The sequence below is a fragment of the Xiphophorus hellerii genome, chromosome 1 (genome assembly GCF_003331165.1).
Source record: "Xiphophorus hellerii strain 12219 chromosome 1, Xiphophorus_hellerii-4.1, whole genome shotgun sequence".
NCBI lineage: Eukaryota > Metazoa > Chordata > Actinopteri > Cyprinodontiformes > Poeciliidae > Xiphophorus > Xiphophorus hellerii.
In genome coordinates, this window is record NC_045672.1 from 24,162,875 (window position 1) to 24,178,635 (window position 15,761).

Below are 15,761 nucleotides of genomic sequence, written 5' to 3' on the forward strand. Positions count from 1 at the left end.
ATGTTCACTGGCATCCTGTAAGTCGCCTCAAGAAGCAAAGCGGGTACATGTGAAGGTAGCGACTCTGGAAACATGAATTCAAGCAACACCAGCTGTTCAGAGCTAACAGAGTTCAATCTGGTCCAAGTGAATGGAACGTGGACTCGTCACACTGGACAGTGCCAAGACAAGGAGGGAAAACTTTCAGATGCTAAAATGTAAGTATATGGTGAATGAAAATGATTTGTGTATAAACTGTACCTACAGTGGATATTGACGGTCAGGTTACAAGAAGGTCACAGTATTGATGTTGATCTTAGTAAATAAAAACACTGTCCCTTCTAAGTTATGATCATCTTTCCTTCATAAAGTATGTCTGTGTTACATTTAGTTTATGTTCAAGCCCACTGTAAGCAGACAGTACACCCTCATATCTACAGTAGTCAAGTCCATGGACAGAGTGAGTGGAAATAACTTTCTATTTTAGGCTGTTGCACCATGTTAAACATCTACAGCACTGCCAGAAGAGAGCAGTTTCCATGTTAATGATGCAAGACTTTTTTTTTATTTAAGTGAGATTGTTGAAAATGATGCATATTTTGGTTACAAAACCCTAGATTTAGCAGTTCCCCATATAAACAATTTATACAGTGCTATAAAAAGTTTTGAGCCAACATTCGCCGCTCATATTTCGTTTCCAAATCATCAGACTTCACTAAAAGCCTTTAATGGTTCTGATAACAATTTCTTGAGATTTTCTGCAGATCTTTTGAAGTTTTTCTTTGAACACCTTAACTAACTAAACTGAAAGAATAAAATAATATTAAATCGACAGAAAAGAGAAAATTACTCCATTTTCAGTTGGATTCACAGACAATCCAAAAAATAAAGTTTTTTAAAATTATTAACATTATATTTTAGGTTGAATCTATAAAGAGAAAAACAATACCACACAATGACAAAAATAACTATCTTGTGTTGGGACTTTGTTGGATCCTTTGTCTTTTTTCCCCAGAGATGTGACTTCCACATAATATTCATCTAGTAAATCTGTTTTAGGCCTGATCCCTACTTACATGACTGTTTTATTCATTGCCAAGCAGACATTGCACAAAATATTACCAGGTACAAAAACTGAATGGAAATTGAATTGATTAAGAACCACATTCAAATAAAAACAGAAACAAAAACATCTGTGCATTAAACCTACATTTTGGATTCAGAGACAAAGTATTTGAAGGAATAATATGCCCCTTTAAAAATCCTTTTAAGTACTGTTCCGCTATCACTGTTTCTCTGTATCACTCTTGCATGAAAAAGCTTAAATTAATAGTAAATACAACATATAAAATGTAGTTTTGATTGTAACATAATGCCAAACACTAAATCAATTCTTCTTTTTGTTACTTTGGTGTGAATTACGTTCAGCTACGAGAACAAATCTGACCAAGGAGTTTCCTGGACGGTGGTGAGCCCCATTGTTTTCACCTACAGAGTCATTCAGTGTAAAGACCTACTGGATCCCAGGAATGACACTTTGCTCTGGGGACACATAGAAGACGAAGAACTTAAAGGCACCACGAGTAACTCCAAACCTGTGAAACGCTTTATTGTCATTGATAAAACTGTACATGAATTGTACGGCTCTAAGGTTTCTCAATACTTTGATGCCAAAGGAGTCATTTACAAGATTCTTCCTCTGCCCACCACTGAGGAGAATAAGAACATGGAGTTAGTGACCAAGATCCTGGAGGAAGTTCACCAGTTTGGGATTGACAGACGTTCGGAGCCAATCATCGCGCTCGGAGGAGGAGTCTGTTTGGACGTGGTTGGTCTCGCAGCGTCACTTTACCGACGAAGGACGCCGTATATTAGGGTGCCGACGACTCTGCTGTCGTACATTGATGCCAGCGTAGGGGCAAAAACAGGGGTCAACTTTGGTGGGGGGAAAAACAAGCTGGGAAGCTACGTTCCACCAGTGGCGACACTTTTAGACAGCTCATTCTTCCAAACTCTGCCTCTACGGCAGATCTCCAACGGACTTGCAGAGATGCTAAAGGTGCTTGTATGTCCATGAGCATGGATTGCATGTGGAACAATAATTGTAGGATTTCTGTGAAGCACACCAACTATCTCAAATCGCTCAATCAAACACAATTTAGGCGTGTTGATATGATTCAACCATCTTGTAAATTTTTTTTTTTTACCCCTCCAGGGGGTCTTTTGTGGGCTCTAGTGTCCCTTATGTGATAGTGGGCTGACAGGAAACAGGGAAGGAGAGGGGGGAAGACATGCGGCAAATGTCGTCGGGTCCGGGAGTCGAACCCGCGACGGCCGCGTCGAGGACTCAAGGCCTCCAAATATACGGGTCACGCTACGCCCTACGCCACGCCCACCATCTTGTAAATTTTAATAAATCAGAAACACCTTTTTGCTGCAAGGCTGCAGCACTAAAAATGGCACCACTTAGCAGCCATCAGTTAAACTTTTTTAATTATACAATAATTTAAAATGAGTCTTTAATAAGATTTTATACTATATTAAATTAATACTTGATGCTAATATATGTTTTTAATATTACTATTAGTGGAATTAATCTGAAATATATTTCATTTTATGCTTCACTAATTAAATTAATGTGTTGCCACTTTTACAACTTTTGTTTTATTTCCTTGTGAATTGTTCTGTTCACTAAAAATAATTTAGGTGGTTCACCATTCATTAGAAAATATCCTTCATATTAATTTCTTACAAGGATGCTTGTGGCAGTGCAGAATATCTTATATTGCAGAACAACCAGGTCTGTTTGGACCAAGTTGTACTTCACAAATTTGTTTAATACCTGATTTTATTTAATATTCAGCTTCAATAGTGAGCGTATTGATGTAATGATTTCAGATGGCCCTGATGAAGCACCGGGGCCTATTTGAGCTGCTCGAGGTGAACGGCAGAAAAATGCTGCATGCCAAGCTGCAGCCCTCTGAGACCTGCGGTGGCTCCGAACAGGAAGACGGTGCTGCAGCATCCATGCGCATCGCCATAGAAACAATGCTGGAGGAACTGGCTCCAAATTTGTGGGAGGATGATCTGGATCGGCTGGTGGATTTTGGGCACATTATCAGCCCTGAGCTAGAAATGGTAAAGGAACAGTTTTCAACATATTTTACTGTGTCACTACACAAACTAACAATGTCCATCAGTAGTGGAAACTTCTGGAACACAAAGTGAAGAATATGTCATACAATTTGTCATAAAACATAACAGCCAAAAAAGAATACATAAAAACAAGTCATACACATTTTAAAATATGCAAAATTCACATTTATTGTGGGAATTCAGTGAACATTGGCCGTAATGCATTTGCAAGCAATCCGTGTTGTTGTTAATAAGTGCAGCTAAAGAGTTTCCATCTTTTCTGACCACCCAGAGGGTTTTGCCAGCGCTGCTTCATGGGGAGGCAGTCAGCATTGATATGTCCTTCATGGTGTATGTGGCTCATCAAAAGGGGCTTCTGACAACACAGGAGAAGAGCCGCATTATTCAGTGTATGCTGGGTGTGGAGCTACCTGTGTGGCACCAGGAATGCTCCTTGGTCCTGGTGCAGAAATCTTTCAGGGAGCGTCTGAGGCACTCAACTGGCTCCCTGAGGATGCCTCTACCAACAGGGCTTGGAAGAGCAGGTAAAGTAACATATATATTGTTATATATACAGTGTATATATATATATATATATATATATATATACTGCTCAAAAAAATAAAGGGAACACTTTAAGTGTTAAACACCTGTTTAAGTGTTCCCTTTATTTTTTTGAGCAGTGTATATTTGCCTGTATTTGATGTGCTGACATGTTTAATTACCACTGTCAGTAATATAATTAAAATAGAATAATTAAAAAAAATTTCATTTTATTAATTTTACAGAAATCTTCCATGATATGATAGAAGACGATGTCATATATCAAGCCTTTCAGAAGTGGACTGAAGAACTTTCTACCTTTGGTTGTAACCAGATAAACTATTATTAATAAAACAAACAAAATCAGCAGTGCTAACTGTAATGCCATATTCTGAGTCTTTACATGTTCAAAACATGGTCCATAAAAAAATTGGGACATGATGGTAACATCATGGTTAGTCTAGGAATAGATTTTATTGATACTTGAGTTGAAATGCATTCATAAGGTTAGAAAATACATCTCCACAGAATATGCTTAAAGATCTATAACTTTATTCCAAGTGATTTTTAACAAAGTTTGTACAGCATCCATGTTTACAGCCTATAAATGTAATAGCTTAGGAATAGTATAATTTAGCATATTTAGCAACCGTGAAAATCTCCGTAAGGAACAACATATTTCAATTTAAATTATTAGATAGCTATATTTTTAAAATCGCAGAGAAAACACCCAGTCAAAAAGTTCAAATAAATCTTTTAATATTTCTAACAGAGTAGTTTAACATCGAGTACCAATGAGCGTGAGTTAACAAATCAGTGGGCGCAGTAAGTATTGCAACACTTGTCTCTTAATAACTGTGACAATGAAAACAGTAGTAGTACACTTTATGAACCACAGGAATAAACTTGTTCAGACACTCAAGTACCGAGATAAAATGGTTCTTCCTTAGTGGATTTAAAACACACCACAATATATCGAAGTGCAACACGCAACCTTTAAACCGAGAGCTACTTGCTCTTGATTGAAAGGTTGTGTATTATTCTTATTACCCTAAATCTTACAATCATAAGGGTCCATCTGCAGTGACTCAATGGTCACATACAAGCTTTTTTACTGGCTTTCAATGAGTTGGTACAGAGTGTACTCAGTAGATTGTAACACTGTGTGACGCATGGTAAAATGCGACAAAATATATATAAAAAATAATAATAAAGTTACTCTTGGAACCATGTCTTTCATACTGCTTAATAAACAATTTTCACCAAAACTATATTTTACAGACTAGCATTACAGCTCCTGTTTCTGGCAAAAGGTTATGAAAGACACCATCAGCAGCTCAAAACCTTTAGTTTGTATAAATATACTGCATCTTTCATTGTTGGCGCAATTGCTCAACTACATTCATGCTATAGTCAGAAAGATTTTAAATGCTCGGTGTTATTCTAAGAACACACAGCACAACAGCAATATCTGAAGTTTAAAAGTGTTCAGTAATAAATACACATGTATGCTGTATTTAAAGACAACAACAAATAGTGGTTCAATTATGTTGCCGGGTTTTTTTTCAAGCTAATGCTAAAACCAGCCTACACTATCTTTAACTAAATGCTAACATTTGATAATTGGGAGTAAAAAGGACACTATAAATCAGGTTAGTGTAAATGGTCTTTAATTTGAAAGGTATTTGGTCACAATTCAAATTGGTGGACAGACTTAAACTAAGAAGGTACATATTTTCCAACCTACAGGTCTTTGGGTTCAAGGAGTTTTCAAAGAGTTCTTTATGAAATCCAGAAATGTTCACCTGTTAGTGGTAATAAAGTGGCAGTCAAAGTAAAGTGGCCATGATTGCATTCTCTAATACTTTCACGCAAAATTCCCACGGTGAACCTTTTTATTTAAATAAATACTTGTTTTGTATTTAGCTGGAGACACTGGTGGTTTCTGTTTCTAATCTACAAATTAATTCCTCTGTTTCTTGTGTCCCTCCAAAAGCTTTTGCTAGCAGTCATATTTTTAAGGCTATTTCAGGTTGGCCAGTTCTTGTCTTTATTTAGCCAAGAAAAGTAAAATTGAAAATTTGACTTCTACATATGTCTGCATGCTTTGATTAGTCGTTAAATTTAAAACATTTGGAGCTCCATTTTAAATGTAGCTTTTCAACCACAAAATTATTAGACGTTTTTATGTAGGAATCTTTTCCCACTTTATTGCTCACCATTTTCATCTTGTTTACACAGAGGCACTGTTGTCTAAATTTAGCTTTTGGGGGCTAGTTGTCATAAACGTTAATCTTTGCGAGTCATACTTCCTTTGGCACCACTGGTCTAGCTCACAGACACAAGCCAGCTATTTTTTCAGAAGTAAAAGTAAAGCTTGAGAGTTTGTGACCCTAAAAAATACATTTTCTGCATCTAAGAGCTAAGCAAAGTACTTACTGTAAAAATACATTGCAGTCTGTCATATATGCTCATTTGATTACATCCTTGTCTTTTTAGTCATGTTTGAATTTAAACGTTTCACTATTCAGACTCTTTGTGAAGTACTTTGTGATTTCTACTTGTAAAAGGTGCTATATTTATAAGATGGACTTACTAATTTAATAAGATGTATTAGGTTTCATTGAATACTGAACACTTTGAAGTGTTTAGAAAATTATTTCTTGTGGTTCTTGAGTTTAAGAGATGTAGTTTGTTTTCTCACACTGACCAAAAGTCATTTCCTGTCACTTTTGGAAGAGATTGTAAAACGTATTTCTTTAGTCTATAAAGCACCAAATACCGGCATAATCAGTCTCAAAATATTGCATGATTCCTTGTATATCACCAAGGTAACAGAAGGCACTTAAATGAAATAGAAATTGAATTATTACTGTCTAAGGCTACTTCATAAATGACAACTTCAAGACATGATGCGTCACAGGCACAACTTCAAACATTGCATAGTTTGACAAAACGGAGACTGTGCTGTGTCAGAGATATCAGTAATGGCACAAGGTTATTCAGCAACAACTTTTCAAACTGCAGAAATATACAGCACACGTGTACTTCGGTTACTCGACTCTCAAGCAAAACATTGTACGTTTCTGCACAAAAGCCTAACAAACTACATTTCAGTTCACAGAGGTTAATCCAGTGTCTGGACAATTTCATGCATTTCAGACAAAATCAGTTTCCTTATTCTCCTCAGCATTATAAATTTCACATGCTCATAAAACAAACAAACAAAAAAACCCGCCCTGAATGTAAAATGTTACTGAAGTGGTACGAATATGACTAATATAAAAAAGATCTGAGGATAGAGAGCAACACCTCTGCAGTGTTTCATTACTGTGTGCTAAGATCTCAGACAATCCTGTGCATCTTATTACTGCTTATATAAAATCACTCATATTTTGAGACAATTTTTGAAACTTTGTTAGTTCAGAAGTTCTTAAGAAAATGGACAAAACAGGTCTGTGGATTAACCACAAAATTTGAATAAAATATACACAAAATAAAAATTTTTTCAAATAACTAACCTGGGCTATGTGAGCACAACAATGTATGTTTTCATGGTGTTTGCTGAATATTTTTTATTTTAAACTTTGTAGTAGTTGGCGTCTAAAATCCCTTGTCCTGGAGCAGAACTCAATACATTATAATAGTTTAAAACAATTAAAGGAATACTAAGATAATATATGATGACAATTAAGTATAAGTATTCAAATAAATAATTATAAAAGTATCAATAAATTGAATTAAAAATAATTTTTATATGTTTTCCAACTCAATTGAAATTTGTCCCAAGTTTTTGTCAACGCCATCAGACATAAAAAGACTGTAAAAAAAAATCAGGCGTTATTTTGGGGCATCAGAACTTCTGAGGACCCCATGACCTCTTCCTTTCTCTTCCTTTGCTAAGAGGGCTAGGCAGCTCTGGTTAGCTTATGTTATTCTTTAGTTTTTTCTTCCGTTTTAGTCCCAAGTTGCTCGTCACAACCATGATGTGTCAACACCATAACTGACAATTTACTAAATTTTGCTGAACTTTTGTGAAATAAATGCTTAACTTTAGTATACTGTAAAGATTTCATGGACCTGATGAGCTACAATATGGCCTCCTTCATAATAACATCAGATAAATTGAGGTAGTTTGGTATTTTGTCATCTCCGTCAGATGTCAACTCCATCAGAGTTTTTAACTGACAGTGTGACTCTTTCAGTGAGAGTGTTGACAAATCTCACTTAAGTGTGCGGTTAATTCATTTTAATATATCTTACATAAATGTCATTACTTCACATGTATTCACAAGTTTTTCTTTTTACTCACTAGTTCGTCACCACTTTCAGTTCTGTGTCAACTCCTTCAGATGGACTTTATGTTGTTTTTTGTTTTAAATAATATATTTTTTGTTTCTTGTCTGTAAAACTGAGTAAAAATATCACTAATAGGGTCATTAAAAATAATTTTATATTTATTTTTGTCAGATGGTGTTGACAAAGTTCTGGGTCATGTCCATTAAAAATGTAATTTTCAAAAAAATGTTGCAACTGGGAGCCTGCACCTTAGCATCTTTACATTTCCTAAACATTCTTTGTCATATTTGAATACATAAGCTTGAGGAATAACTAAATCTTTTGGGGGTGAAATTTAAACCCATTTTGTCCCTCTTCTCAAGAATCACTGAGTTATTTAGTATTTTTGTGGTTTTGGCAGTGAAGAATATATTAGTAATTTATCTATTGCAGCCTATCAGAAAAAAGAGCACTTTGTAGTTAAAAGGCATTGTGCTAAAACTTTAGTCTTTCTTTGTAGTTTGATGTTTTCTCATAATGCTAAGTAAAAGTGTTGAATTTGTGTATTTTAAAAATCTTGAAGGAGATTTTGGGGAGATATTTTTAAGTATCTCCCCAAGACACTTAAGATACTTATACTTATCATTTCAGCTTCTCTCTGTCCTTTTTTAATAAATACACTTTTCAGGGGAATGTTTAGATAAAATTATGTCTGTAAAGAGTCATAAATAGGATAAAATCAACAAACGTTTAATATTTATCAAGCAAGTAATTTCACTGGGAAAACTGACAGAGAATCAGCTAACGTGTGCATAGCAATACAACAATAATGTACAAACTTTTTAATAAGGCATCGGCACATTCAAGTTCAATCTAAGACACAAGGAGTGTAAAGCACTATAGTAATAAATATCCTTCTTTCTATTATTGCTACTGATTTTCAAAGCAGTGTTGACCTCACCACAAATATCTACACCTCTGACTGTGATTTATAGTTTCCCTAGATTCTTTGGAATCGATAGAAAAAAACAATCTAATCTCTATCGAAAGATAAATGTATAGTTTGTAAATATAAAAACATAAAATTTTTGTAACTCATTGTCACCAAAGCGTTGATTAAAGAAAATACTTTGAAATCAGTCCTTGTAATCAAGGTTGAAAGCTTAGAAAGACAAACAATAGGAAAAAAAAGAATGAAATGGAGGCGATACAACATGTAAACATAAAAATGAAAAGAAAGGTAAAAAAAATAAAATAACTGCAACTGTGTTAGCCTCTTGTTTTCTGGCAAGATGGAGGGATTAAAGATACAGAAAAGGTGTCTACCACTAGGGTGCGCTAACAGCCTTCTTCATTCTCATCCATGCTGACGCTGCTCTTGCGACTGCTGTCCTTTGAAGTGTCTGGGGAGACGGAAGAGAGCAAAGGGTCCCCACCTCTGACAGGTGATAAGTTGTCTTCCATGAGGATGTCATTGAGTTTGGATCCTGCTTTGCCGTGAACACTGCCATAATGGCCATCCGGGAAGTTGGAGTGACCTTCGGTCAGCTCCAGCGTGCTGGGTTGCTCCGGAGTGCAGGCCGGGTGGTGTTGGTGATGAGGGTGGAGTGTGTACAGGTCTTGTTGACAGTCCTCCAGAGCGGGCTCCTGCTTAATGGGCCGCACCCCAACTTCAGCAGAGCAGAGTGCTGAGGATGTGATGGCCAGACCGTGAGCCCGAGCCTGCATCTCCAACTCCTGCAAGGTACAGTCATTTGCACACACAGGAGAGTGACTTAAGGTTTGTGTGTCTTTTATGTGTCAGGCACATCCATCTGTCAAACAGGTTAGCAGAGATGAGGTCCTTTAAAAAGACATTCACATTCTCACTGTTACATTTCTATACTTATTTCCTATCCTACAACTACAAACTTGAATGTTTTGTCTAAGAATTTAAGTGACGGATCAAGACAGACAAAGTTTACAAACATTTCTATAAATAAAATTCAGATATGCGTTGCATGCATTTGTTTTCAAGCACATAAATTGTAGTGAAAATATATTTTCCATATTATTGTATTACAGCTGCAAGTCTTTTGATGTGTCCATCACCTAAACACATACAGAGGTTGTTGCTTTTTCTGGGATTTCATTAAAAAAAAGATGGAAATTATTTATTCAGTTTTTTTCACTTCACAATATGCACTATTTTCTGTTGGTCTGTTATAATCAATTCAAATACAATACGTTAAAGTTTGTGTTTGTAAAATGATAAAATATGAAAGAGTTGTTGAAATATGAATTCTTTTAAAAGGCACAGTACAGGTTTACACATACCGTACATAATATAAATGCCATAATGGGAATTACGCCGTTCTCTTGATATATATACCTGTATTCTGAGCATCAAATGTCGGTTGGCGTGCTCAAGTTTTTTCTGGCGATTCTCCAGCTCCTTGGCCCTCTGCTGTTCACGCTGAAGCTTTCGGATGTAATCCACTGATGCCTTCAGGATGGTGCCTTTGTTCCAGCGCATGTCTCTAAAAATCACAAAGATGCCATTATTCCTTTGCTTTACATTTTAATGTCAGTCAACATTCTCAACCTTAAGAGTTGCTTTAAGACAAAAATGAGAAACGTTTGGTATTTAACCACATGTAATTGCAGTGCTTCAGATTGAAAAACCTCTAAAATGCTATAAGAGCAAGACTAGCAAGGTGTGCTTCAGAGCTGCAACATCACAGGCTAAAACGATAAGATGTAAGGATTAAATTAAGATTACTTAAAAAAGAATAATATCAGAGAAAATGAATTATATGTAGACATATAATGGTAATGTCTGAGGGGAGTGGGTTTATCAAAATAAAAAATAGGCTTTTCAAACAACTAGCAAATGTTACAATATTCAGGGTGAATCACAAACTGTGGAGCGACCCTTGTTGATTCACTAAAGGTCACATTTAGCCTTCAAGCAGAAAATGGGTTATCAAATACACCAATGTGTAGTTTTAAAGTTCAGCTGCATCTAATACAAGAATTCATCAGTTACACAAATCAAGACCATTGCCTCAAATGTTACAGTGTTTTCTGGTACAAAACCCCCCTTGTGGGTTTCCTCCTACAATGTTTCCTTGAGTTTCTGTTTGCAGAGATAGCAACATAGAGAGGGGACTTGGCTATAAAAAAAAGAATTAATATTAAAGGAATACTGATTTTTTTTATATGTACTCTAGAACAGGTTTAACTTTCCTATTCTTTTTATAGTATATAGTATTATCTTCACAACCAATTACAGAAACCACACACTGCTATAATCTTCAGATATGAGATACGAGAATACAACAATCCAAAGAAAGTATGAATCAGTTCATTATTTCAAGCTTTCTGAAGTAAAATCAAAGCAATGGGAAACTTACGGGTCATTGGATTTTGGAATCAAAGTCCCCAACTCCTTGATACGATCATTGATGTTAAACCGACGTCTTCTTTCAACTGCAAAACAAGCAAGGAATTAAACAAACATAGCTCCAAGATTTATTAAAGAGCAACCGTACTATTTCAGAGCCAGAAACTTAAAACGGTTCAATGTATGAAAAAAAGAATCCCAATTGGCTCTACATTATTTTAAAATAAGAAATATATGATGTACTATAAGGATGAAGTTAACCGGAGATATGAAACGCCATCAAAAAGCATACTATTCTCTCAAATTAAAATGACAACATTTTGTCATAAGGATGTGTGGTCACTTATTGGCAACTCAAAAAAAGATGCAGTTTTTTTTTTTTTTCACATTTACTTTCCTCAAAGCTCCTAAAGGCAAAAAAAATGAGTGAAAATAGTGACAGAGAAGAGGGCAGATTTCTTTGAAACAACTCAAACATTGGATTCAAAGGACAGAAAAAAACTAAGTTGTGGGAGAAAGAAATTACATAGTTCATACTATGAATGATAAGAGCAATAAGTCAGCAGTCAGACGACCAAAGAGAACATTCCTTCTGGAAGAAAAACTTTTCTGAGGCTGCTGTCAGTACAACACATCTGATAACGACTACGCATTATTCTATAAACAACAACTCTATGAATAGTCCCTCTCTATATACTATTATTAGGTGAAGTAGTCACTCATTTTTTTGAGTATCAGCTAAATGAAGGAAAAAGTGGGGCAGTGTATAGTGTGGTAGAACAGATTCCTAATATGCAACTGTGGTTTATTCTTGATGCTGTAATCCAGAGGTTTGAATCCCAAACCCCAAATTCTTTAGCTCTGCAGGCTGTTCAGAAATATTTCCTTACTTCTAGCTTCTCAATGGACAAATCAATATTTGCTATTAAAACCACTCAATACTTTACCAATGCTACTTTTATTTGGCATGGTCAATTTTTGCATTGATGCCATAGCTTGGTGTTTGCATATGAGGTCATCACTCTGTCAAGTTTCAGCTGTGTTCTGTTTGCTTTTTTATTATCTATTATCTATTTTGTAGTTCTAGATTTTGGATGTAAAAATGAATATGATCAAAATGAATTAGAAATAAAGATATCATTAAAAAGGATTTGTAAGGTATTTGGATGGTGCGTCAAGCAAAATAGTTTGTCAAATGTTAATTTTGGCAAATAAAATAGGATGCTGCAATTGGAACTTACTCAAATTATGGTTGTCTTTCTTCTGCCTTTCTTTTGCCAGGGCTCTTACCTCAACTTCTGGAAAAAGTGCTTTGGTTAGTTAAAAATAAGGGTGCCATGAATGCTTTACAAGTGATTTAAAAGAAACAGCACTGGTTTTGTGTAGCTTGGAGATGAATACTGAGACGTACCCACAGGGAATCCTTCTGGCCTTTGATAGGTGTCAAATTTTCCACAGGATCCAGACTTGTCCAGCATGTGCATGATGGATGGGGATTGAGACACTACATAACAAATAACAAGAAAACTAAACAATCAGTGCAAAAAAGCATGTATATTCATTATCCCAAACCCCAGGCAGGTAATATTGGTAAAGAATTTATGCAATCGTAAATTTAAATCCATAGCCACTGTCTCTATAAGATCTGCTCTGCTTCCTGCTCACCTGAGTATTCCCTTTTGATGTTGGAAAGATTGGCAGGGCAGGAGTTACTGATGGGCAGGCCCTGCTGAGGCATGCCCTGATTACCGTACATGTCCATGAGGTTAGCAGATACAGGGATCTGGGGGAGTGATGGAGAGAATACATCTATCTTTATTAGAGGCTTATCAAACCACAGTAATGAGAACAACAATGCAGTGGGAAAATGTCAGAATTGATGTTAGGGTTTTTATTGCAGTCAGGCAAATGGCATCACTTTGTGATCTGTCAATACGGCATGAAGCACTTACTGAACTCATTAATTACCATACATTTTCTGTTCATTAGTGAAAAAAGTAAATAAATGTGCAGAACCACATGAACACTGCTTTAAGATGTAAGCTCTAAAATGTCAGGTTATTTCCATTAGCATGCAGATCATTTATTCTCAATCTCTTATATGTTGTGACCTTTCACAGACAGCCCTGTGCTGACAGTAACACACCAGAAAACTCACACACCGTGTTTGCCATTTGCAGTCCAGGATCCATCAAGCCGAGGATCTCATCACTGTAACTGGACTCCAGACTAATAATGTCGTCAATGACATCATCCATCTACAATCAGACACAAAAGCCGAGGTTCAATTAACTCTACTAACACGAAATGTGAAAGCACAACCCGTTTACAATGAAACCGCTCACACCTCTTTCTCGCAGTTAGAGTTGAGGGTCAGTAAGGCCATAGGGCTGTTGGGGGCGCTGTTGCCCAGCCCTGGCGGCATGCCCCCGTGGTCAGAGGACTGGTTGGGGCAGGGCAAGCTCAACGCCTGGGAACCAAGCTTTCCCAGGTACCGCTTCACCTGCTGCTGCTGCGAGCGCTGGATGTGGTACTTGGTTGGATTTTCCAAATGAGTCTGAACCTGTTGATCGAAAGCAGAAAACATTATTCTAAGAAAACATAATACTCTGAGATTAGGGTGACATCTAATGGGTAGAAGAAGGTCAACAAAGGAACAGTTTTACTTAAACATCTGAGTTGTCGCAAAAATATTTCTCATCAAAGTGAAACATGTCTGATGAATCGCTATCTATGTCCCCCTTGACTTTGTATGGTGAAATCTTAAACTACTATTATGAGCTTCAGATGTTAAAATGAGTGGCTAAATGAAACATTTTATTACAGTTTACAAGTATTTGAGGCTTTCATTTGGAAGCATGTAAGGAAGTATTTCCTGAGTGAGACTGCCGTGTCGACAGAGGTGTCAAAAAAATAGTTTTTGTTGTGCTGGGGGACAAAACTCAATTACAAAATAAGTAAAAACAAAAACAGAAATCTGAACTGAGCTTGAAAAGTAATGAAATCTATATTGTATTTTGAAAACACGACAGAACATATTTAATGAATTTTGGAATTAAGACAACCTTAGAACTGATAACAGATTCTTCAAAAGACTGTCCTTTGTGACAAATTCATTTAACCCTCCTGTTATGTTGTGAGTCAAATTGACCTGTTTTAAAGTTAAACTCTTTTTTTTTTAATGGTTGGAAATATTTTTTCTGCATGGAACTTTTTCTATTTGTCTTAATAAGCACACTCTAAATATAAATTAAAAATGGTTCATTTTACACATTTGCACCACCCCCTGCGTTTACTTTTTACATAGATACTATTCGGGTCAATTTGACCAGGCAATCAAGTTAAAGGGTAAAAAAGGTAAAAGAATTTCCAATTCTATATGTTTCCTTGTACCTATGAACCATATTTCACCACACACTCACTCACCACACACATACATGCACCCCTGCACGAACACAAGCCCACTTTCTTGCTATTCTCTTTACTTCACTAGGAAACTGCGAGAAAGCAGGTGTTCATACAACCTTTTCTGTTCCCGTGGGCAAACTCCACCCACACTGAGTGGACACTCAGCAGAAGTGGGGGGAAAACATACATATTCTCTGCATGACTCATTTATCTTGATTTTAATCAGCGGGTCAATTTGACCCAGAACATTATATGTCTCTCAAGTTCAATTATAAAGATCACCCATTGAAAAAAAAAAAATCAAAATCAAAATGTAATATAAAATTTTTTACAAAATATCAATTTCGAGGATAATTATTGTTAGTAAATAAAATTTTTTATGTCCAAATGAGCAAATGAGTAAGTAATCATCATTGATTTTTTATTTGTGAGAAATAAAAAAACATCATTGCACAAATATTGATTGAAATGGTTAGTTAATAATCATATACAAAAATGTTTTGGAGGATTTTTTTGGTTTCTGACAGTATTGCATGATTAAACACTCTCCTCAAATTGACCCAGGAACATTACTGCTGTACCTCAGAAACAAACATAACAGGAGGGTTAAGCAAACAAATGAAAGGGATTCTTAGGTGCGAAGCAACAATCCAAGCCCAGAGCATCTGGCTGATGGTTTCTGATCTGACTGTTCATGTCTGATATCCAGTAGTCAACTATGTCTTGGTCCAGTTCAGCCAGGCATGTACAATATGTGTTAAATGCGACAACTGACATGCGTTAATTGATAAGACACACAGAGACGCTCTTGGTGTCATTCAGTTTTCCTGAAAATAGTTAAAATCTTTCTGGTTTCATCTCATTCCCATAAAACTTGTATGATATATCATCTTGTCTTGTTTGATAGTTGCTGCCCTTTTCTACACTGAACTGTGATTCTTTAAAACACTGAGGCATTTATTCTATTTGTGAAACCTCAAGAAAAGGAGCATTTTAAATGTTTTTTTGCCTTCAGAACCAATTGTCTAAAATA

The 15,761-nt window shown here is 36.0% G+C and overlaps 2 protein-coding genes across 5 annotated transcripts in view; one reads left to right on the forward strand and one right to left on the reverse strand.

Annotated features, from left to right (window-relative positions):
- On the forward strand, window positions 1-4,023 carry LOC116731315 (2-epi-5-epi-valiolone synthase). Its single transcript, XM_032581069.1, has 5 exons — window positions 1-197; window positions 1,408-2,038; window positions 2,878-3,117; window positions 3,407-3,659; window positions 3,903-4,023. Exons 1-5 carry the CDS (start codon window positions 73-75, stop codon window positions 4,004-4,006), a joined length of 1,353 nt encoding a protein of 450 aa, XP_032436960.1. The 5' UTR covers window positions 1-72; the 3' UTR covers window positions 4,007-4,023.
- A 166-nt stretch (window positions 4,024-4,189) lies between these two features.
- Window positions 4,190-15,761, reverse strand: part of mitfb (melanocyte inducing transcription factor b) — a 34,867-nt gene continuing 23,295 nt past the window's right edge. For 3 of the 4 annotated variants that reach the window (XM_032580697.1, XM_032580862.1, XM_032580948.1), the window contains 8 exons: window positions 13,668-13,883; window positions 13,483-13,578; window positions 12,986-13,103; window positions 12,732-12,824; window positions 12,562-12,618; window positions 11,331-11,406; window positions 10,307-10,454; window positions 4,190-9,672 (listed from right to left, as the gene is read on the reverse strand). In XM_032580697.1, coding sequence (XP_032436588.1) covers window positions 9,274-9,672; window positions 10,307-10,454; window positions 11,331-11,406; window positions 12,562-12,618; window positions 12,732-12,824; window positions 12,986-13,103; window positions 13,483-13,578; window positions 13,668-13,883 — 1,203 coding nt within the window. In that variant the 3' untranslated portion in view covers window positions 4,190-9,273. The remainder of the gene's footprint in view (window positions 9,673-10,306; window positions 10,455-11,330; window positions 11,407-12,561; window positions 12,619-12,731; window positions 12,825-12,985; window positions 13,104-13,482; window positions 13,579-13,667; window positions 13,884-15,761) is intronic. The other variant, XM_032580772.1, reaches the window with a different exon arrangement.